Consider the following 22,849-nt stretch of genomic DNA (forward strand, 5'->3'; position numbering starts at 1 on the left):
TTCACCAGTGTTCCTTTAGGAATCACTGATGGTGTTCTAGTTTCCTTGACACCTGTCCTACACTTACCAGGCTTCAGGAACATGCTCACTTAGTTGTGAGTCTTCCGACACTGAGGAGGAAGCTGTTTTGCTCACCAATATCCACACCACCCAGTACAAGTCTGGTGTCGCAGTCATCGGCTGACTAATGAGGTAGCAGCCCTGGAGAGCATGCAAGGCCATGTACCTTGTTTTTTCCTTTTTCCTTTGTCCTTCCTCCCTCCCCAACCAATAGGCTTCTCCTATCTGTCACCTGAGAGTGAGGAGAGCTAAGACTGAATCACTTGTTGCTGCAGTTGGTGTCTGAGCTTTGCTATGGGTCTAAGTTAAGGCAGAAGAACTGACTTCAGCTCTGTGGACCCCAGGGAACAGCAGGTTGACAGAGGGAGGAAAGGGGCTCCTATGTATACTATTCCAGACTAGTCCTCACATCTCTTGGTGATATCAGTGTCAAGGTTGTAGCTGGGGAGACTGAAATTCAGGGCCAGGGGTGGTGTCTCAAATTCCAGAGTGAGCAGAAGGACCAGGATCTAAGTGCTGGTCTACTCATCTGTATACCCAGTGTCTCAGATCACCATGCCGTAGCCACCTCTAACCCTTCTCTTTCCCTTCCATCCATCTGCAACTTAGCAACTACATGGCAATCACCTTATACATAACAGGAAGGTTCTGGGCACAGGGATGATCTGGTCACAATTGGATCTGTGGGCAAAAGAGTACAGAGGATAAACAACCGAGACGTAGACATTTGTGGTGTTTGTGTGGGCTTCTCCTGTCCAGTGCGGTTGACTTTAGATGAGGGAGAATGTGGTAGAAAGTGTGAAAGGGCTGACTTCTGTGAGGACAGAGCCCTGTCTGTCCTTCATTCACAGTGGGCAGGACAGTGCCGGGGGCAGCAGTGGAATCAGTGCCTGGCTTTCAGAAGGCCCAGGACAGGACAGAAAGGCACATGGTGTGAGTCTTCAGCAGTGCCTTCAGAGATGCTGAAGAGGGAGACAACCAGGGGCCGCTGGTTGTCTCCCTCTAAACCTGACAGTTACAGAGTGGAGAATGTCCCAATAGCTGTAGGGCAAGCAACTGGGCCCTCGCACAACACCATCCTTTAGAGCCGAGAGCTGTTTTATCTTTAAGTAGAGATTCCAGCCTGACCAGAAGGTGGCACAGGGGATAGAGCATCAGACTGGAACGCAGAGTACCAGGTTCGAAACCCCGAGGTCGCGAGCTTGAGTGTGGGCTCATCCAGCTTGAGCGTGGGTGTTGCTGGCTTGAGCAAGGGGTCACTTGCTCTGCTGTAGCCCCCATCTCCCACCCCCCGTCAAGGTACATATGAGAACACAATCAATGAACAACTAAGGTATCACAATGAAGAATTGATGCTTCTCATCTCTCTCCCTTCCTGTCTGTCCCTATCTGTCCTTTTCTGTCTCTGTCACAAAAAATAATAATAATAAAATAAAAATTAAAAAATGAAGGGATTCCATCAAGACCAAAGTGTACTTTTCCCAGAGCAGGACCAATAGAGGAGAAGCAGGTATGCACCCAAATTCTTAATCATGCTTAGCATTACAACGCCCTGTTTTCCACTAACCATTGAAGCTAGAATTACACGGACTTTTGTGGTCTGAGGGAGAAAAACCAAGTCTGGAAAGTTCCAAATGCTGATACTAATTCCAACCCGTTGGCTGCTACATTTGAATACATGTCTTTATTAGAACAATTATAAGTGCATATACATCTTTTCATTACAAGAAAGTAGAAATTGTTTTTCAAGAGGAATTGTTACTTATTAACAAAAAGCACACATATAGGAAGCTACTTTCTCCTGGATCATTTTCACATTATCTGGGAGATGCAATTTAAACAATACAAAATACAGTATTCATCACATTTAACACTGAACCCATCAATGCTCAGAGACTGAGAATCCAGCGAGGCTGGGGAATAACAAGTTTCCTGTGGGGCTTCATATCTTGATTGTGTGGGTGTTCTGCTGAGAGGGCATGGACACTTCTGGGAAGTGGTTCCCGGAGATGGGGTTTCCCCAGAATGGGTCAGAGGAGGTGTGCAGTGGGACAGGACCCCACCACTCTTATCCAGCTGCAGCGGGGCACAATCCCTGAGAAAAATGGTAAGTCGCAGTGAAGACGCCTGCAGTGGGCACACCAGGCAGTATTTGGAAAAGGGAGGTGAAATTAAACCCCTCTGAACTCACACAGGAGGCACTGCAGCATTTTGCTATCAAGCCCTCTGCTCACAAAAGCTGAGGGCCCCTCCTGAGCCTCCTCGCTGGGGTCTCAGTATCTGGCCAGAGCAGGACAAAGAACAGTACAAACAACATATGGCACAGGTTCAGATTCCAATACACAGCACACCTGTGGGCCCCAGACCCCCCAGCCCGCTCTCCCACTAGGTGAGGAGGCTGGCAGCAAGGGACACCTCCCCAGGAAGAGACACTGAGCCCAAGGGAAGGTCAGCGAGAGGCAGCACTAGACAGGGAGGGACAGCTGGGTGACTCCCATCACATGATGCACTTGACTCCTATTTTGAAGGCAATAGGGAGAGCCTTTTTCTTTGCAAATGAACTATGTATTTAAATGCATTTAGCGAGGTGGGGGAGATTGCAGGAAGAGAAATTGTTATACAAATAATTTTCCTTGCAGCTTCTACTCCCTACTTGTTATTCCTCTGTAGGGGAGAAACAGAAATGATTCTTTGTTAAACTTGGAGTCAACATTTAGGGGCATGTTTATTTTCTGGGAGTAACAGATTTAATGGCTCTGATTTGTGGATTCCAAAAAAGATGTTTCCAAATTTCCCATGAGATTTTTAAATATCTTGGATTACCTGCAAAATGACTCTCCCACTGAAAATTCAATAATTTCATGCATAATTCAGGAGCCCTATAGTGACAGTTTAATTTTAAGAGGGGTTTGATACCATTTCTGCATCCCTTATAACTAATCCAGGTCTCCTACACTCTATTTTCTCAATATAATATGGCAGGTTGGAGAACTTACTTGTTTGGTTGCCTTTCTACCATGAAGATTCAATTTTCAGAAATGCTTAAGGAAATGCCCAACACGTGTTACTGATAACCCAAGATTATTAAAAATAAAAACACATTTCCTTGTAGACCTTCTTTTCTTCCCACATTCTTAGTTAAAAAAAAAATTCTATCTTTAATCAAAGGGGAAAAGTAAATTCAGATCAAATAAAAAATAAAACAAGCAAAAAACCCTCAGTGCCTACCTTTCTAAAAAGTGAAATTTTAAGACTGTTTAATGTAACTAACCCTACCAACTGCCCTCCGTGAGGGGAAACATCCCAAATGTCAGTGCTTCCCTACTTTCTCTTCTGTCCCATTATTTTTAAGAGGACTGCCCAGCTGGGCATCCTGGAAGCACAAAGTAAGGGCAGCAGCACTCTCCGCCGGGGAGCCCTTGTACAAGGCTAAAGGTAATGGGATTGCCAAATGGTGAAAGTGATTGCGGTGAGATTTTAATCAGGAAAAAGATCCTGGAATTCATTGCTTTATGGATTGTGTTTTCAAAACAAACAAACAAAAAGAATTATTTCCCTATTATTCCTTTTATACCTAAAACCAGTCTGAGCTTGATACATGAAAGACAAAATTATCATAGTCTGAGATACTGACATCCCCAGAAGTCAGTGCTGCTGCTAACTGCGTTCTCCTGGGCTCTGGGTCCCCCTACCCCCCCCCCCCAGCTTTGTAAGCAGTGGGGAGAACAAGGTCACCCACCCAAAGCCATCATAGCCGTCCCCAGGGGCATCTCCATACTCTCAGCCTCTGCATACGAGGAACAGACAGCACAGCTCTGAGGCTCGGGACAAAGACACAAGGTTGGACACCAGACAGTTCTAGACTAGACAGAGATATGCACAGAGATTCCGGGACCTGGTGACAGAATACATTCTGATTGGCTCCTCGGTGCCCAGTTTAAATTAAAGCTTTTGTCTTGAGAGAGTCTTTTTCCAGGGTCATGGATACAGTCGCGGATGCATGATGATGGATGAGAGGATGATGAGGAGAGTGGGATGACATGTGGAGAGGAGAGCTCAGGATGAGCCCCTACCCTGGCCTCACACTCCTACCTGCCTCAGCTCAGGGAAGCTAGTGATGCTCACTTGGGTGGGGGGGGGGCGGCCTGGCCCTCTAGAACATAACCTCCGACGGCCCCTTGAGGCACAGCGCCACCTTCACTCGGGTTTGCCCAGGCTGACTGATTCTGACACCTCCTGGGGGCTCTCCATCCCAGGATACGACAATGTGAGCAAGGGGCCCTCGGTCTGGGGTTCCAGCCTGTGCAGTTCAAAGGAATATAAAGCTCAGGAATCCCTAGTCAGACCAGGGACTCCATGGTAAAGATAATAAAGCAAGTAAAATAATGGAGTTAGTCTAAGTTCCTATCTGTCACCAGTGACATTGGATAATCAAACTAAATGAAAAAAAAAAAATATATATATATATATATATATATATATATTTGCTACATAATCAAACGATAAAAGTAAGGCAAATTGTGCAAAACAAAGCCCTGGGAAATGCATTCGGTCCTGTCTGGGCTGCTCAAGGAAACCCTGGACACCCTTCCTAACCCCAGCTTCAGACCCGGTCTCCTACAGTAAGGCTTCCTCAGGCGTCTGACCCAACCTGCGCCTCTCACATCTTGAACCTCCTGTTAACAAGAAGAGAGGGAGACACAATTAAGGCGGGTGGCCACAGTGGCCAGGCCTCACGCTGAGATGCCAAGCTCACGGCGGCAGGGCCCCCACTTCTGACCTCTGAATTCCAAGTCAGCATGGCTCTGCGTCTCTCTTCTGAGGCCCTGGGTAGGGAGGACATGAGAGACAGGATGGCGAAGCATAGGGATGGTGGAAGGTGGGAAGTGGATAGGACAGACGGATGTAGCAAGTGGGGCTCACAGCAGATGAACAAGAGCATGGAGCCACCCTAGCACAGTGGTCGCACGACTGCACAGGGCACACTGCCTTTACCCAGTGCAAGCATTGGGCCCGGCCTCCCACAAAGTCTGGCGTGGGCTATGGGCGCGACCAGAGCCTTGGCACCACCCACTGCTTCCACCCTCCCCTTAGTCTCCACAGGACCTCTCAGTGAAACGGCAGGGGTGGCTCGCACATGACTCACCTGGTACAGACACATGACCACTGCCCAGTGTCCACCCACCAGGTACAGCACTTCGGCTCTTCCCCCACGACCCAGGACACTTCAATGGAGCCTGGGTTACGCCTGCTGGTCAGACACAGTGAAGCCCAGGACCAGCGGAGTCAAGTGAGAACAGGGTGATGTGTGCCGCTTGCCTGCGTTTGCTAACATTGGGCCAGCTCTCTTAGTCCTGATGGCTCCCACTCCCCCAGGACCAGTGTGTGGGGGGGTACTGTCCTCCTGAGCACTGCACAAAGCAGCCTGCCACCTCAGATCAGCAACAGCTTGGCCCACTGTTGCCTGAGGGCAGTCAGCAATCCTGGTGCACAGGAAGGACCTGCCACGCTCTCTGGGCATAGGATGGCACCTGCTGCTGCTTCTGAAAGGGTTACAGATGGCGCAGCCCAGCTCCTGAAGACCAGACCTGCTGCTGCTTTTTCAGAAAGGAACACGGCCCCAGGCTGTCCAGATGGCATCCAGATGCCTTCAGAGGCAGGAGGTCAGGGTGTATAAAGTGAGCCCCCACTCATCTAGGAGCAGGCCTGTGTCCCCAGTGCTGGCAAGAGGGGCCTACGCTGGGAGAGCTAGCAGCTAAAAGAAACAGCAGTGGGCCCTAACAAGATCCTTCTGCCGTGGGATCAATGCTGCAGTGAGAGTGGCCATCAGAGCACGAGGGGACACAGCACTCATTGACATAGGTGAGTCTGATCAGGGACCTTGAGTTCCTTCCTCCTGAAATCTGCCTGCTGTGTCCTCCATCCACCTGCTCAGTCTGAATCCAAGTACTAGAATTATGAGAGGTCTGGGGTGTGTGCTGTGTGTTCTGGGGGTCAAGGAGAAGGGCAAGCATGCAAGACATCCTTATTCAGAGCACCACTGACATTGAGGCTCTGCTCCCCCCGTGATCCCTCCTCCTGGTCCAATTTAGACAGACTTGGCAAGATCTCTCAGACATAATTCTGTAGAGAGGGCAGTGAAAAAAGTTCTAGACTTGAAATCTTGTCATTTTAAGCAGACATTTCCCAAAAGTGAGAACTGGGATAGCTGTGTCCTGCAACCTAATTGCACAGGGTCACGGAGACTCTTCTAGAAGGAGGGGAAGGAAAGGCTAAGCATTCCAGAGCTGCAGGCCCTTCACCAAGTTCCTCCAGACAGGGATCCGTGTGAGAATCTACAGAATGAATGACTGGTGAACAGGCTCCCTAGGAAGCACTTCCACATCTGCTCTCTGGGACCATGGGGCTCACAATGCTCTCCCTGCATGGTGTGCAGAAACATACCTGGGCTTGGAAGTAAAGCCACTCACCCAGTCCCAGGCCTAGGGAAAGAGGGCTGGAGAAGTCTCACCCCAGCCACCAGAGGTGGAGGGCCAGGCAACACCTGGGAAAAAGAGTAGGTTATCACCTGCAAATGTAATGGCCACAGCCAGCTCTGCTTCAGGAAGGCCTGGATGGGTAGCACCGGGGCAGCAAATGCAAGGGCACGAGGTAAAAGCACTCTGCTGGCTGAGGCTCTGCTGCTGGACTAGTAGATGGCTTGCTGTGGTGGCCGGGCAGTCTTGGACAGGAAGGCAGAATGCAAGTGTGAGGAGCTGCATGAGCTCCAGAGTGACCATGGGCCTTCTAAGACAGGAAGTGAAGGGCAGGGTGGGAGGCTCAGAAATCTGGGGCGATGGTGGAGACCCAGGTCACTCTAGTCTAGAGTCCTGAGCTGTTCTACATAGAGCCCTGAGCACAGTCTCCACGTCTGGGACCCCAGCCCCAAACTCTGTGTAACTACTTTCTTCATAATTTAACCGACCAGGAAGGACCTTAATAAGCACATAAATGCAGGGACCAGTGTGGGCCCAGAGGTGGCCAAGTACTGTTCCCCCTGGAAGTCTGAGAGAACCCCAGGAGGCAGGGCCTGCTCTGGAGGAGGATCAGAGAGGTTTACAAAGTGCGGGGCAACGAGAGCTGAGTGCACTGCAGTCTTTCTCCACGTGTTGGGTAGGTAACTAGTTTTTCCTTTTCTGAGCGGCCTTTCTCTTCTTCTGTCTCTTCTTTTTTCCTATCTTTTCTTTTCTCCCCACTTTTTCTTCTCTGCGCCCCCTTTGATAAAATTATTAGAACCATTAATAATGTTGAGATAAATGAGAGTCTGTCTCAGTCTGTGCAATACTTAACAATGGCCCATGTATTGTCTCACTGTCTTCTGTCTCAGGCCCAGAGGCCCCTGGGCACAAAACGACCCATCAATACCTTATTGCAATAAATGAGACATTTGCCTTGATTAAAAAGAAAAGATATACTTCCACCCCACCTGTGAACTGGCTACAGCAATGGCCAGTTGACCCTGGCTCCCACCATCACCTGAGGCTTCCAGTGGGGAAAGGAATTCACATCTAAAAAGGTGTGAAGGCCCAGGATGGACTTGATCTTCTGGCTCACCCCAACCTGCTTTTCCAGGCTTCCTTCTTTCTCAATGCAGAGCTGAGCTCTGTTTTATCTTAAAAAATCTCCGCATTGCAAATCAGAGGCTAGAGGCCTGAGGTTCAGGAGGCTGTCCAGTAGAGGAGGAAGAAGGCAGCCTCACCCCACCTTTTCTCTAGGTACCCCAGGGGACCCCAGGAATAACTGAGATTGTTTTGGTGAATGAGGGACAGAGTTGGTTAGCAGAATTTTATTAGAGGAACTGGCTTGTGACTGTCAACATTAAAATGATTCAAGCTGAATGGTATTTAATGATTTATGGGATAAGGCCACCTGCTCCTCCTGAGAAAGCTTGATATTAACCATAGGCTAGAATTATGGGATTTTTACATGGGATAATGTCAGAGCTGGACAGTGTAAGGGTTGAATCTCTAGAGATTACATGGGGATGTTAGGAGAACTGAGGAGAAGGAAGGGGAAGAGGAATTAGTGAGTCAAATATTATTCTTTAGTAAACTAGCACTGCAGCTTCCATTGGGTTAAAAATAAAAATAAAGAAAAGAAAAATGCAAACAACAACAACAACTTGAGTCGCAGATTTAATTTGCTCCTGAGCAAGGCCCATGTGCTGTTATTCACACGTGAATTCGCAGGAGGGATCTGAGGCACCTGACCCGGAGGCCCTCTCGCTTCACAAACTCAGGAGCCGCAGAAGAGCTCGGCGGCTAACAGCTACTGGATTTTAGGTCAGGTAAATAAATTCCCACATGCAGTAGGACATTTGTACCACGAAACAGTTAGCATTTTATTGCTAGTGCATATAATATCACATTTGATACAATTTTAGTACAAGTGAAAAAATACACTGTGGCCAACATTAAAGCGCTGCGATCACATTTCTATGTAGTCCTTTACAAGCTGCCAGTAGTTTAAGATAATAGAGAAATGTGCCTACTGACATTAATATGGCTCCACTTCAAATATATGAATTGTTTAGACTATAAATATATTCTGAAATACATTTGTTTTCTAAAGAAACGTTTAAAAAAATTGTGCACAAAAATATATTAAAAAATGCCTTGCAAAAAGTTACAAACACCACCAGGCCCATCTGTGGATCGCATTTCTGCATGAAAATTTTATCTTGCCAACATTTCTGATTGGAACCACTGTGGCTTCAGGAGCAGGGGTTAGTGGCAAGAGGCTTGTTTATTGACTTAAATTTTTCACCTCGGATTTCTGAAAACTTAGCATTTGTAGAGCCTCCATGGCACATAGGTGCTTCAGAGACATTCACAGAAGCCAAATTCCTCCAAGAAAGCTCTCAGGTTGAAACTGCATTTGGTTTTGCAAAGACTTGCTTTTCATGGGAAGGTTGAGACGAGGTCTCGCACACTGCCCAGGAGAAGGCCAGCCCTGTTCTGGAGGAGGCCAGAGCAGATTCTCACAGAGGGCCTGAGCAGGAGGGATGGCAGAGCTGGGAGGGGCTGCAGGGCTGGGGCCCTGCGGTCACCCCCTCCCTCGAGCACATACAAAATGGAGAAACAGAGGAGATGGTGAAAGCAGGCTCATGCAGGCAAGGAGAGGCCAGGGTCACTGGGTGTGTCTGGGCATAGTATCTAGTGATGGCTGCTTCTGTGTGAAGCCCACAGGTTCATTCACTGAGACTGAAATAGGTGGTGCTGGTGGTGGCACCTGCCCAGTATGGTCTGCATCTGAGAGCTACCCTGGCCTTTATGCCAGGAGGGGCATGCCCTGTGGGAGCCACCTGACAGCCTCCTTCCAAGTCTCAGCTTCTGCAGGAAGGATCCCTCCCTTTTTGAGCTCCATGCTTGGCCATCACCTGATGCACCCAGACACCCCAGCAGAGAAGAGGAAAATATGCAAAACAAACTAAATACAGATCTTAAAGTAATCACTGATTTAAAATAGGATAATGAGAATGATGATGACTGTGACAATCATGAGGGAGGTGACCGGTGGGAAATGCTGGCAGGATAATACAGTTTCTTGGGAAAATCCCGGTTATAAACAGCCAGTGTGCCAGGGTCCGGGGTGTGAACGATATAAGCTGTGATACTGTACCATATGCTATAAATGCAGTTGTCTACGTGCTGGGTGGACCTCTCCCGTCCCCAGGTAAACATGCTGCCCCATGGGCACAACTGGCCCTTATGTCCAGTTTTTCCTGCCCCCACCTGTGCCCTTGCAGGATTTTCACATAGTTTTAGCTTTCCTCCAGTGGCTCTAGTGGAAAGTCCTTTTTGGCTGGTATGCTTACTTGTTTAAAGCTTTCTCCAGGTATTCCTGAATCCACTTCAGTTTTGGGTCAATACACACTTGTCTGTTGTTGTTCTTCAGCCTTGCCCTAAAAACCAGAGGAGGCGACAGTGAGCAGCCCTGCTGCGGTCTGCATGGGCTCACAGGACCCCCCGGGGTGCTCACCAGACCCTGTCAGGGCCCAATGGCAGCCAGACACCTGTGTGGCAGATCATTCCCACAGGGATCATGGGAGCAGGGCAGGCAAAGTAAAGGGGGAGAAGGCAAGTGTAGGGACACCAGAGGTGGTGGACAGAGCCCGTGAAGGAACCAACCATAAGAGACAAGATGTTCAGGAGCCTGCAGCCAGATGTAAGAGGAGAAAAGGTGGGGTTCTATCCACAAGGTTGTGGAGACTTGGGAGGGTTATAACTGGAAAGCAACAGAAGCAGGTTTTTATTTTGGTGAACTGTCTTGATAGTACATGGGAGACAGAAAAGTCAACCCAGAGGCACTGACCTAGGGTAGGGACAGAGGTCACAGTGCAGGAAGGTGCAGAGAGGTGCAGCCAGCCCAGGGGAGGGAGCAGGCTGCAGTGGGGGGAGGGGCATTACAGGTGGGGGTTGAGAGTGCAATGAGCAGCCAGCACTGTTTGGAGATGCATAATGTAGGTTATTTTTCTGAAAGTAGTTTCCATAGAGTTTTACAAATTCAGTGAATCTTCCATGGTCCCATTTGTTTTTTAAAACTCCTTCCCACCCTTCACCTCCACTAACAGCTACTTCATCTGAAAACTTTGAGAAGAGGACCTGGACTTTTCCCCACTAAAGCTGTGGTTATCAAGTAATCTGCATAACCGTAGCATATCAAATGTTAGCACCAGCAAAAACAAAAATATATATGTTGTATTTGAGAAAATGCAGTTAAGTGAGTTAATAATGGTTAAAGGTAGCTTCAGTGAATTTGGATCATGGCCAGTTACTCCTGAGTCTATAATTATAAGGAAGGCCAACAAAACAGCTCCAGGACTCCCATGAGAGTTTCCATACAGCCTTCCTGGGGCATGCTGAGGGGTGTAGCTGGAGAGAAAGTGGATAGAAGTTCCAATCTGGGTACCACTGTTTAGCAATTTTGTGTTTGCCCAGAGCTGAGAAGTATATTTGGCTTCTTCAACCTCCAGGTGTGTCCTTAGGCAAGGGAGCCACCACAATCTGTACTATAAAGCAGGCCCACACCAGCTAAATCCCACACCTGATAAGATACCCCTCAAAGGACAGATAGTATTTTATTATAAGAAAAATAAGTAAAACATTAATCTTTCAGGACCCTGAAACTTTTTAAAATGACACAGACATCAAGGCATCAAGACTAGAAAAAAACCACAGAAAAATCAAACCTGAAAACTGCTGGTGTTGTGTAGAAAGTCTTCAGGAAGTTGTAGCTTTCATTCTAACCGCTGTGTCCCCATCTGTTGTTAGCAATGGGACTTTGCAGGAGACGAGCTCTCCCCATGAGACCCCTAGCATTACCTCCCTGAAGTCTAGACACACTAGCTAGCTTACTGTGTGCCAACACAGGTACACAGGAGCACCAGTGTCCAAGCTACGGAGAGCCACATGTGGCTTTCCTGCACGCCTGGGCCAGCCTCCTCCTCTGCAGGCCGCAGATCTCTGTCTCAAGTCTATGTGATTTTGGTTTGTCTCATTTCCAACAGAAATCAAATCAAATGTTAGCACCAGCAAAAACAAAAATATATGTGTTGTATTTGAGAAAATGCAGTTAAGTGAGCTAATAATGGTTAAAGGTAGCTTCAGTGAATTTGGATCATCGGAGTTTGCTGTGGGAGAAAGGATTAATTTATTTATAACACTGAAGCCCTGAAACTGGCAGGACAGAAATGTTACCAGTAAAGGACTGGCTAATTTACTGAACTTGAGCACAGACTTTGGTGAAGCCATCATTTCTCTAGTCTGGAGATGCGTCAACATGTGGCGCCACTTCCTGCACTGAAGGGAGGAAGCTTGGCAAGAAGACACAAGGACCACTAGAGGGGCAAGGCACCAGACTCCTGCCTGGTGGTATACTCAAAGTCCCAGTGGCAACAGCAACTGCCTCTAATCACGCCAAGTTCAGGGCTGGACACATGGCGTTTGCCATTTCTCCAGCTTTACCAAGTCTGCCAGGTGGGTGTTACTGAGCCTGCTAGATTAGATTCCTGAAGGACGATTCTTAGACTTACACGATCTGAAGGGAACAGTTTGGAGTGTTGAGGATTTTGAGATGTTTGATGTTGGCTCTAGCAACATGGCTCTCGAAGAATCGGCAAGGACATCTGTAGCTCAGGCTGACCGGTTTCCCTATAAGAGATAAGTACAAGGTTCTTGTTATTATCCTGCTGGACCTCAGAGACACATGCGCGTTTGGGTCTGCAGCTAGGGGAGAAAATGGTAGAATGAGGGAAGGATGGAGAGCAATGCTGGTGTATCCTGGCAAAGACCCCCTCCTTGGGCAGCACAGGGAGAACTGGAGGGCTCAGGCTCAACTTCTACAGGACCAGAGGCCAAAAGGACCTGTGGAGGGATGGACCCTAGGAAGGAGGCTGGAAAAATTACAATAAGAAGCCCCTGCTCAGATTTTTTAAGGTAAAGGATGTGAATCACAGGAGAGAACTATTTTAGTCAAAGAATAACCAAGGCTCCCAGTTAATCTTTGCAAACTTAACTCCTCGGGGCCAAGGAGAAAGTCTTCTCTACTCAGAAAGGGGGAGGGGAAGTAAGGAGGCTCCAGGCTGTCTCTCTCCTCCCTCCTCTGTCACAGGCCTCATTCCAGGGGCCACCATTGATCTCTGGGAACACTGCCTTCTCCCACTTGCAGTCTTCTCGCCTCACTTTTACCTGAAGCCCAGGTAACCACAAAAGAATATGAGCTGGCTTCCCACCTGGGAGTCCCCAGAGAGCAGGATGAGGGTCCAAGTTCTCTCCAGCACCTCCCAAAAGGTGTGGAGATGATCAGGAGCCAGAGTCAAATGTGGCTTTCATTGCCTGTGAAAGGACCCTATAGCCTCTTGGATTGTATTACATCTTTGTTTGCAAATTCAGCAATTTACAAAATGCCATAATTGGCACACATTAGCGTAAATTAGCAAAGGGCTCCTGCGGAACCCACCCTCAACCTTTAGGTCTAGAACTGCAGGCTAGGATTTGTGAGGGTTTTCCCTGAAGATTTTATCCAAGTCCTACTTAATAACCCAAATAATTGGACTTTGTGGATCCTTTCATCAGGGATTGAAGGCATGTCTGAGAATAGTTAGGCCAGAGATTTTTTCTTTTAAGTGCTCTGTTTGCAGAATTCCCAGAGGCTTCCTGGTGGTTCTGAAGTTCTGCACTTTTGGTCAAGAGAGCTGTGGAAGCTACAGGGAATCTTGACAATTTGGGACTTCTTAATTTTTTTTGTTCTTTAGGCAGCATTCAGTTGAAAAATGACCTGGTACAGCAATCTATTTAGCCACCAAATCTGGGGAAGGGCAGATCCCCACTCCCCTCCTTCCCCCAAGGACCAAATTCAACAAACTGAAAACCAGGAGGAAGAAAGTCTGGTTCAGGGCACTCAGTTGACTCTTCTGGAGCAGGACAGCACTGAGCAGCCTTCTCACCTACCCCCGATCTAACTCCTGGAGGTTCTGCTGGAACCTGGCTTTCAACAACTGCACGGGCATCTCCTATCTGTATTACCTGGTAGCCAGATCACCTGGGAAAGCAACCCCCGGACTAGGTGAGGCAGCCTGGGTCAAGGAGAAGCCAAGTCTGTCCTCTGAGTGTCCAGTTTCTAGGTTCTTATGGGTCCTTCTGAGCTAGCAGGGACTGGGGCCAGTAGTGAGCAAGGACAGGTCTCAACCCTGGAGAAACAGGGAGCTGGATGGAGCATGGTGTGAGTACTGCGGCAGGTGGGGGCTGCTGCTCTCTAGTGTCCAAGGAGGTGTTCTGGCTCAAAGCAGTGATGATCAGGCTCAGTCTGGACTAACACAGGCTTTCTCTTTTCCTCCTCTGTTCCCCTTTTCCCCCTGGGATTACCCATTCCTTTAAAAGCAACTCCTATTCCTGTTGTCAGGACCCAGTAGTCGGCCTATCAAGTGTGGGATTTCAATTGCTTTTTTAAAGTGACAAAGCTCAACTGTCCTTACTGAGAAAACACAGTGGTGTGTCCAACCTGGAGTCCTTCCCTACACTTTTTGTCAATATTAGTAACTTTTCCAATTGTTTTGGGATATGACTCCACATATAGGAACGGCATCTGATTAGCCTGTATGTTGCTGAGGGTTGGGTCCTAGTTACCTTGACTTTATTTGGGAGCAGTTAGCAGAGAACCTTCCACTCTGCTGAAGAGAGAGTCCCTGGCCAGACTCTCCAACCAGGTCTGGGAATAGGGCCAATCCTAGGTTTAATCCCTGGAAGCGGGGATACCCAGGAGACCAGCTCCTTGGCTGAGGTCAACCGGTGGAGGAACAGCAGGATCCTGAGTCTGAGCCTGAACGAGGGTATCTCTGAAGTGCAGCTTTGGAACTCAGCATGGGTACACAGGCCCTAGGAGCTCAAAAATACATTCTGGCGTAGGTACGCAAGGAGAGCCAGACCAGCCTGGAGCCCCAGGACCCTGACTTCCACTTGGCTGCCAAGAGAGGCAAGCGACCAACCCTTTCCAAGAGTCAGTGGCTGTGCTCCCCCAGATCAACTAATGCCCAGCAATCAATGACCTGAGTCTCTGCATTCCAGTTCTTTCTGCAGTTAGGAGCAGCACCATTTCTCCAGAAGGAGTCAGGTGATGACAACTCCACTCTCACCAGACCACTCGATTGTTAATTCCCAACCAGAGTGCCTCCAGGACCTGGGGAGTCAATGTGGAGACACAGCCTAGGATACTTCTTCAGCCAGCAGAAAAATTCTGAATTGCCCTTGACTGTGTTCCTCTGCAGCTCTGATCATTAACTTGCTACACTTTTAAAGAACATTTCCCAGGGGTAAGCCAAGAACCCCTGTTAGCCCAGGTGCTGCTTGCTGCCTTGTCCATTTGCATGCATGCTCCCCTTATCCTCACTGGCTTCCGCATCACCACTGCCTGCCAGGACACAGTAGGGGCTCTTCCCTGCAATCCAGCAGAGTGCTCAGGAGCTCCATTCTTGCAAGGACTTCAGCTAGCTGCACCAAGAGCACTCAGAGTGTCCTCAACCCTTTGTAGAGTTTGTTATAAACTCTGCAACCAAGGACATAACAGGCAGCTTGGCCGAACTTTTTACCTTTTTTTTTCCTTTTTTTTTTTTTGCAACAGTTTATTTTGGTTAGCAGCAACAACAGCGGTGTCCTGTGACAGGAGAGGGAGATTCTCTCAAGCTTCAAAAGAAAAAAAGCTCTCTCCCTCTCTCAGTGAAACTGGACACCACCTCACACAATGGCCTAAGGCCTTGGTGATTGAACTTTTGCTGCAGTGCTCTTTCTGAGGAGGGGAGCTCCCTCGGCTGCGACAAAGACACTTGTCTGCAGGTGTGTTTTGGGGGCTAGGGCATGCGTGACTCTGATGGCCTAGGGCCTCTCTAGGGGGACACCGGAAAGAGAATGGAGGCCAAGACTGGACTCGTGCCCAGGTTCATCGCGTCGCTTGGGACCTCGAAGCTGTGTAGAAGCTCGGCCAGGTGGGCGGTGCAACCCCAACAGCTGCTCGGTACCCCTAGCCCGCGGAGTCCCGCTTGGGTGGCAGCAGAGTGAGAGCCCGCCTCTCGTGGACGGACCGCCACGCTGCTGCCCCGGATTGCACAGCCACCACAATCGATCGCACAAGCGATTCGAGTTGGCCTCGCAAAGAGCTCTTTGCTTACACTCACCGCTGACCGCGTCTCCAACGCTGTGAGCCCAGCCGCCTCTGGAAACCAAGCCGAGCGCGGAATGGCACTAGCTCTTAAGTGGACGGGCCCAGACCCGCGGCTCCCAGCTCGGTTCCACATCCCCATGCGCCTTCGGCACCCACCCCGTCGTCCCGCCGGACCTCGCTCTGCAGCCGCTGGAGCTCCGGCGTCCCGGACCCCGAGCGCGGTTCTGAGCGCGAAGCTTCGGTGCCTTGCTGCGCGCGGGGCTCTGGACGCCGCACCGGAGAGAGCGCGCCCTGCGAAACGGGCTGCGCGGCTCTATGCAAAGCGGTGTGTATTGGGTTCGGTCCCGGAGGCGCGGGCCGGGGCAGAGGAGCCCGGAGCCCTGAGCTGGGAGCCCAAAGCCCGGCGCCCGTCCGGTCTCTGCCGCCAAGCACACTCACCATCGCTGAGGCAGAGCGCGGCCAGCACGAGAGCCAGTACGGCCACGACCTTGGCATCCATGGCACGGCAGGAGGCAGTGGAAACACCGGAGCCAGGGGCGGAGTGGAGGCGGCAGCGGAGAGTGAAAGTGCGGCAGCGGGGGGCGCGCGCCGGGAGCTTTAGTTATGGAGCCGAGCGGGGCGGGGCGGGGCGGGACGCGCCGCGAGGGGCGGGCCTGGAGCCAAATCCTCGCGACCCTGGGGCTCCGACAAGCGTCCGATCCCACGAGGCCGCTACAACTCTCCCCTGCTCCAGGAGCGTTCCCGGGGCTCCAGTGCGCCCAGGCCTTTGGCCGTCGCAGTGCCAGTGGGCCCTGCCTTGATCTGCAGTGGGGATCGGAGCGACACAATGAGGCTAGCCTGAAGGGCGGATTGTTGCTCTTACAGTTCAGGTGGAGACGTTGAACCCCGCAGGCGGGATCTGCATGAGAACAAAGTCAGGCCTAGAACTGAGGGCTGGACGGACGGCTGCACCGCAGCTAAGATGGTCTTGATTTTCGGGGCGTGGAACCACGAGCCCAGGCTCCCCGAGCAGCAGCCCCAAAGCTCGACCTGAGAGAGACAGGTCTTTGCAGTCAGATCAACTCTGGTTCCAAGTCAAGCCTCAGTTTCCTCAACTGGCAAACTGGGGCTCTACAGTTTGGTACTGTGCTAAGTTCAGTCTTTTGTACCTCTGTCCTCTGAGAAATGGGCTAACCTCTATTCCTCTGGAGAAATGGGCTAACCTCTATTCCTCTGGAGAAAACCAGAGAAGAGACAGAGAACCCTCGGTAATGAGACGAGCTCAGCACCCAGTGTCTGGAAGCCAGGAATAACTGTGCAAACGTCACTGTTTCTCCCTTTCCAGAGAATGCCCTGCGGGACCGAAGTGCCACAGGAGAAACTCTTCTCTCCTCCCCGCCCTCCCTTGATAGGCCTCTGACCTTGGCTTTTCTGGCCCGGGGAGCAGCGCGGACAGGACTGTCCGGCAGGCCTCTGCGCCCTTCGCTACCCACCCTGGACGGCTTCAGTGGAGCACGTGGAGCGAGGCGTGCAGTAAAGGGGGAGAAGGGCGTTCTTTTGGGGCCTCCCTAGTGACCACAGGCGGTTCTCTGTCCTTTCCCCGCATAGCCACACAGTGGAGCAGATTCTGTCCCTGCAACTATCCAAGGGGCGCGCAGTGGGAACAGGTCTCTGTCCCTGAGGAGTCCAGGAGCCCCGGCCACCGGGGGGGGGGGGCACCAGGCTGGCGCCATCGGAGGGGAGGTCAGCAGGAATCTTCCAGGGGGACTCTAGCGTGTCTTTTTTTCCAAAGCTACTTTCCTGCCCGGTGAGATGCGCTGCGAACCTGCACGCATTGTTCTTTCATTCATTCATTTACTCACTCTGGGCCGAACCCACTCCTGGGCACTGGGCATAGAGCTGGGAGCCCCATGAACTTGTTTCCTGCCTGTGAAGAACTAAGAGTCTAATGCAGAAGACAGTCCTCGTGGGCCCGGCCTCCATCTCCTTGATGGAGAGCTTGAGCCGGTTGTCTCAGAGTTCCGGAGTCTGGCCGGCGGCCGGGCCCAGGCGCCCTCTGGTGGCGAAGTCTCCCCCCCCCCCCCCCCCCTTCCTTCCGCACACCTTATCCCGGCCCTCCCCCTGCCTCGGGTCCCGCGGCTTTCACGGAAGATCAAGGCTCGCGCTCTCCCCACATCCCTGCGCAGCCAGATACAATGGCGCGGCGGCCGGGATTTAGGGGCACACTACAGATTCCGGAACCCGGGCGCGCTGCGGGGAGCCTCGCCCGCCAGTCTGACCAAAGCCAAGGTCAAAGCCTCTCGCTTCCTTGCTGCTATCAGGTTTTGCCCTAGGCCTGAGGGAGGTATGTGGCTGAGGCAGAGGGGAGCTAGGGCCTCCTGGCCTGCGGTGTCCTGAAATCCCAGGATCTACTTCAGAGCCCACCACCTCCATTATTCACTTACTAAAATAGTTATTGAGCGCCTACTATGTGCCAGACACATTTTAACATTGAAATATTTTAGTAAAGTAAGCAGAATCCCTTTCCCCATCCCCCAAAGGCCCTGTTCTCCTGGATTTTACATGAGGGGAGAGGAAAATGACACTAAACCTTCAGAGTTGTTGCCCCTCAGGGACACCTTGGACATGAATTCAGGTGGGAGGGGTGGGAATCTAGCTGTTGAGGTATTCCATAGCCCAATTGTGTGTTACCATCTCCAAACCCCAGGCACCTGCCCTCTGCCCAGCCTGGCTGTTGGCTCCTTCAGGGTTCAATGGGTAGGCATTAGTGGAAGGGCACGGTTGAAGATTTGCACCAGATCATTGTTTTCCAGTGTATAATTAACAAGATAACTTTAGATGGAACTCTGAAACAGTATTTTTGAAAATATAAATTTATGGCCCTGCCTGATTAACTCAGTGGATAGAGTTTTGGCCCTGTGTGCGGATGTCCTGGGTTTGATACCTGGTCAGGGCATGCATGAGAAGTGACCATCTGCTTCTCTTCCCCTCCCTCTCTCCCTTCTCTTTTTCTTCTCTTCTCACAGCTAGTGATTCAGTTGGTTCGAGCATTAGCCCGGGCACTGAAGATAGCTTGGTTGGTTCAAACCGAGCCCCAGGTAGGGGTTGCTGGGTAGATCTAGTGGGGGTGCAAGCAGAAGTCTGTCTCACTCTCTCCCCTTCTCTCACTTAAAAAATAAAAAAGAATATATATATATATATATATATATATATGAAAAAACTAAAACTATAACTGGCACATTAAAGCACTCAAGATTGAGTTTGTTTTTTTAAATATATGATTTAAGTTTTTTAAAAAAGTAGATTTAAAACTAACAACATAAAATAGTATAGGTGGTTGAAAAAATATATATATAAAATCAGTGATACAAAGAGATCTGAAGTTGAAAATGCTGTCTAAATAAAGAACGTTTTTGTGTGTTGACACTTTCTCCCCCTTTTTAAACAAACTATTAGGCCATGATGTAATAAAATAAAATCATATGGGGAAGGATGACATTTTCCTCCCTCTTGTCATCCAGGTGAGACCCAAGAATATTCACTAAGGAGTGCTCAGGTCCAGGAAGAGTGTGGGGACATATGAGATCCCTTGGCCTTGGACACCCGTGTCGCTTCCACTCCAACTATGAGTCCTCCTTCTTCCAGTTTTAAGTGTAGCCAGGAGGGGTACAGCCAAGAGACAGCTGCAGGAATAGTACCCCACCTTCTCACCTCTGCTCTCCCATCTTTGACATCTCGCATTGGGGTGCAGAAGTTAGATGTCCTGCCCTGGGAACCAGGAGTCCCTCTGAGAAAGACAAAGCCTCAGAGCCTCAATACTGCCATCTGTTGAATGGGTATACTAACTCCCAGAGCTGGTACTGGGATATACTAAGTCTGAAACCACTTGACACAGAGAAGGCCCTGGGGAAGATAGTTACATAGTAGTTTAGCTTGCTTTCTCTGGATTTGTTACATTTGCTTCTTACAAAGACTGAACTCACAGAATGAGTCCTAATATCTCAGCTCTGGAGACAAGAAGCCCAAAGCTCGGAGTAGTGGGAGACCTTGGCCAACATGGCAGAGCCAGCCAGGGGCAAAGGCACAACTCTTTGAGCTCAGCATCTGGATTCTGGGACATCAGCAAGGCCTTGGGAGCCTTTGCAGGGATGTATGTCACATTCATGAGAGAGATCTAAGGTGCCTTTCAAATCTTGAATCTGGGGCCAGGGCTCAACAGATGTTGGGCTGGATATGTGATCCCAAATTGACCTCAGGAGCAAGTTTCACAAGCCCCAGGCTATCACTGAGGGAAGAACCCACAGAGGCTGAGCCAGGGGTCCTGTGTGCAGCACTCTGTGCTGGGTCCCTGCTGGCCCGAGCATGGCTCATTCTAGCTGAATGAGCATATCCAGAAGTCAGACCTTCTGTCTAAGGGGGCTGTGTCCAAAGACTCTTCCCTCAAGTGGCATTCCTAAAACAGGATGGTATTTTCTGTGGTGTCCTTCAGAAGCATGAACTACCAAGGCTCATGGTATAGGTCAGATCAGACCCAAGTGCTCCAAGGGCTTAGGGATATGACTCCAGCTCCCACACAACCTTCACACACTAACTCAACTCTGCCTGCACCCCTCACAAAAACAGTGTGCTCAGGTCCAGATTTGCTCTGCTGTTTCTAACCCCACCCCTCTTTCCTGTACTCCTGCCTCTGGGCAGACTGCTTTCAGCATCTGGAGCTCAATGGAAGTTTCTAGAATTGAAGCAAGCATCAGCCCCTAACATAAACCCCAGGTGATAGGAAGTGTGAGTCGTGGAGGATATGCAACATTTACACAGAGTTAATCCATTTTCTGTACCTTTTACCTCCTTCATCTTCTATCTTATCTGTCTGGAAATGCATTTAATGTTAACCCCATTCCTTAGATTTGGGGGCTAAGGTCACACAGCTACACTTTGGCAGAGTTGGGATCAAAGTAAACCCTGACTGGCTCCAGAGTAGGGGTGTTCCTGGTGAAGAGTGAAAGAGTGTGTGTGCGTCACATAAAACATCTTACATCCAGTTAAATTTGAAATTCAGATAAACTAGACCTTTTTTCTTCTTTTGTATAAATGTGTTCCTAGTATTGCGTGGGACATACTTAGACTAAAAAGAGTCATCCATTGTTCACCTGGATTTCGAGTGGATCTAGGTCTTCAGTGTTTTCATTTGTTGAGTCTGACAACCTTCCTCCAGAGTCTTCTCAACACACTGGACTCCCTCTCTGTGAGCTTTCTGCCTGGGCCTTCAGGCCATGCGGCCAGAGGGTGGGGGGAGTCCTGGGAAGGCAAGCTTTTGAATTACACTTTCTCAGTGAGAGAATTTCTTAAGCAACAGGATTTTATTATGTTGGAAGGTGGTATAGTAAAGCAGTGTGGGGATGATATTTTTTTACTCTCCTCTCTGCTGTCAGCAGTTTAACCCCATCCCTGACCTTCTAGAGATAGTACTTGTCATAACTTGGGCAAGAAGAAGCTCCCCAAGCATCCCCAGCCCTCCTTTCTCTGGTTGGAGCAGGTGGACATGAAGCCCAGTCCCTGCCTCTTCTTCCTTCTGTTTTAGGCAGCACACATGCTCTGTATAAAAGAGAAGGGGCCTTCATCCTAGAGAGTGCAAAGGGGGGTTCCACTGGCAGCCTGGCCCAGGGAGATGAAGTAAGGTGGAGGCATTGCTCAGGGCCTGTAAGGCAACCATTCCTCCATCTCAGTGTTCAGAAGCAGACTGGGGAGCTTAAACAAATTGGCTGTTAAAAGATATTTTTTGTTTAGGGATATTTTATCACATAAAGAATTTGAAAATTAAGGTCCTTTCTCCCTTCCTTCCTTCCTTCCTTCCTTCCTTCCTTCCTTCCTTCCTTCCTTCCTTCCTTCCTTCCTCCCTCCCTTCCATCCTTATGACAGTATAATCCAGGGTGCTGACTGGGAGTTTGGGTCTCACCTATAAAGTCTAATTGGCTTCCAGCTTCCAGAAATCTTTCTCTTCTCAGATTCTCAGGATGAAGCTTCTAGGTATGCAGCCAGGCCAACTGATTACTGCTACTATCTTCGTGTCTGTAGAGTTTTGACTCAGTGCTTCAGAGTCCTAGGTTGTACCACCAAGAGGTGCTACCCTTTCTTCATAGATCTGCAGTCTAATCTTCCACCCATTCATCCATCCTTTCACTCATCCAACCATCTTCCTGTCTATTGACCTACCCATCTATTCACCTATCTGCCCATCCATCCACCTACCTATCTGCTTGGCTCCCCCCTCCAACCACTTCCATCATTCATCTCTAGGTGCTGCAGCCCTGGGACTCCTCTCCACCAGGATAGACAGATGTACCTCCTGCCTTCTGGACCACAGGGAAAGACTAATCAAGCATCAGAAGCCACAACTTGCAGTTCACACTGCAAACCCTTACCTTGAAGCAGATGGAAATCCTTGCCCTTCTCCTCATTGAAGGTATGACCTCTCTGAAGGGCAGGGGGTGCCTCCTGAGGAAGGTCCACCCAGGCAGGAGCTGAGAAGAACAACAGATGAGCACTCTTCACTCTCTATTGCCAAGCTGTGATTTTCTTTCATAAATTTAAATAAATAAATAAATAGCAAAGAAACAAGACTTTGTTTCTCTGTTTACCTCTCTGCATTTAATGAGTTGTTAACATGACTGAAAACATGTGATGATCTTTGCCAAATGGAAAAATCCCCCTACAGGGGCAATAAAACAAATATTGATGATAGAGTGAGGCAGTCATAAATGTCATTACCTGGTCGTAAACAGCGGCCAGCGGTGGTGATGTATTAGCTCTGTCTTGGCAGCTTTCAAAAGAATCTTGAGATTCCAGGAGGGAATCTGACCTGAGGCGATATTTACTTCTGTGGCTTCTTCAGAAGGTCAGTGTGGGCATAATTTTGTCTACCAGTTGACTGTAGTTGAGATTTTGAGCAAGAAGCCCAAACTCCAAGTGCTCATAACAAGAAGAGTCAAGCACCCTTGCCTGGAGAGTGCCAAGAAAAGCACACTGCACCGCCATGGCCATATGGAGTAGGCATCCCTGCACAGCCAGCCACTGTAAACCCAGAGGGCGACCTCAGGGTGCGCCTGGGCCAACAGCCTCA

The 22,849-nt window shown here is 49.6% G+C and overlaps 1 protein-coding gene and 1 long non-coding RNA gene across 4 annotated transcripts; one reads left to right on the top strand and one right to left on the bottom strand.

Annotated features, from left to right (window-relative positions):
• Positions 1–1,725: 1,725 nt before the first annotated feature.
• On the bottom strand, positions 1,726–16,349 carry CXCL12 (C-X-C motif chemokine ligand 12). 3 transcript variants are annotated; one of them, XM_066350083.1, is made up of 4 exons: positions 16,192–16,349; positions 12,134–12,251; positions 9,917–10,003; positions 1,726–4,736 (listed from the first exon to the last, which is right to left on the bottom strand). In XM_066350083.1, the coding sequence occupies exons 1-4, from the start codon at positions 16,250–16,252 to the stop codon at positions 4,721–4,723; spliced, it is 282 nt and encodes a 93-aa protein (XP_066206180.1). In that variant the 5' UTR covers positions 16,253–16,349; the 3' UTR covers positions 1,726–4,720. The 3 variants fall into 3 exon arrangements, with proteins under 3 accessions (XP_066206180.1, XP_066206179.1, XP_066206178.1); XM_066350082.1 differs by lacking the exon at positions 1,726–4,736 and adding an exon at positions 4,743–6,604; XM_066350081.1 differs by lacking the exon at positions 1,726–4,736 and adding an exon at positions 6,611–7,314.
• A 1,542-nt stretch (positions 16,350–17,891) lies between these two features.
• LOC136381364 (uncharacterized) lies at positions 17,892–22,288 on the top strand. Its single transcript, XR_010747060.1, has 3 exons — positions 17,892–18,021; positions 18,759–18,830; positions 22,027–22,288. It is a non-coding gene; the product is annotated as an uncharacterized lncRNA (long non-coding RNA).
• The last annotated feature ends 561 nt before the right edge of the window (positions 22,289–22,849 follow it).

Source organism: Saccopteryx leptura, chromosome 9, assembly GCF_036850995.1.
Source record: "Saccopteryx leptura isolate mSacLep1 chromosome 9, mSacLep1_pri_phased_curated, whole genome shotgun sequence".
NCBI classification, from domain to species: Eukaryota; Metazoa; Chordata; class Mammalia; order Chiroptera; family Emballonuridae; genus Saccopteryx; species Saccopteryx leptura.

Excerpts from the sequence above, each read along its gene's own strand:
- CXCL12 (XM_066350081.1), bottom strand. The coding sequence starts at position 16,252 with ATGGATGCCAAGGTCGTGGCCGTACTGGCTCTCGTGCTGGCCGCGCTC. Across the intron at positions 10,004-12,133 it reads AACTGTTCCCTTCAGATCGT|GGCAAGGCTGAAGAACAACA; the intron begins GTAAGTCTAAGA and ends TCTGGTTTTTAG. Across the intron at positions 7,315-9,916 it reads CTGGAGAAAGCTTTAAACAA|GGGGCGCAGAGAAGAAAAAG; the intron begins GTAAGCATACCA and ends ATTTTATCAAAG.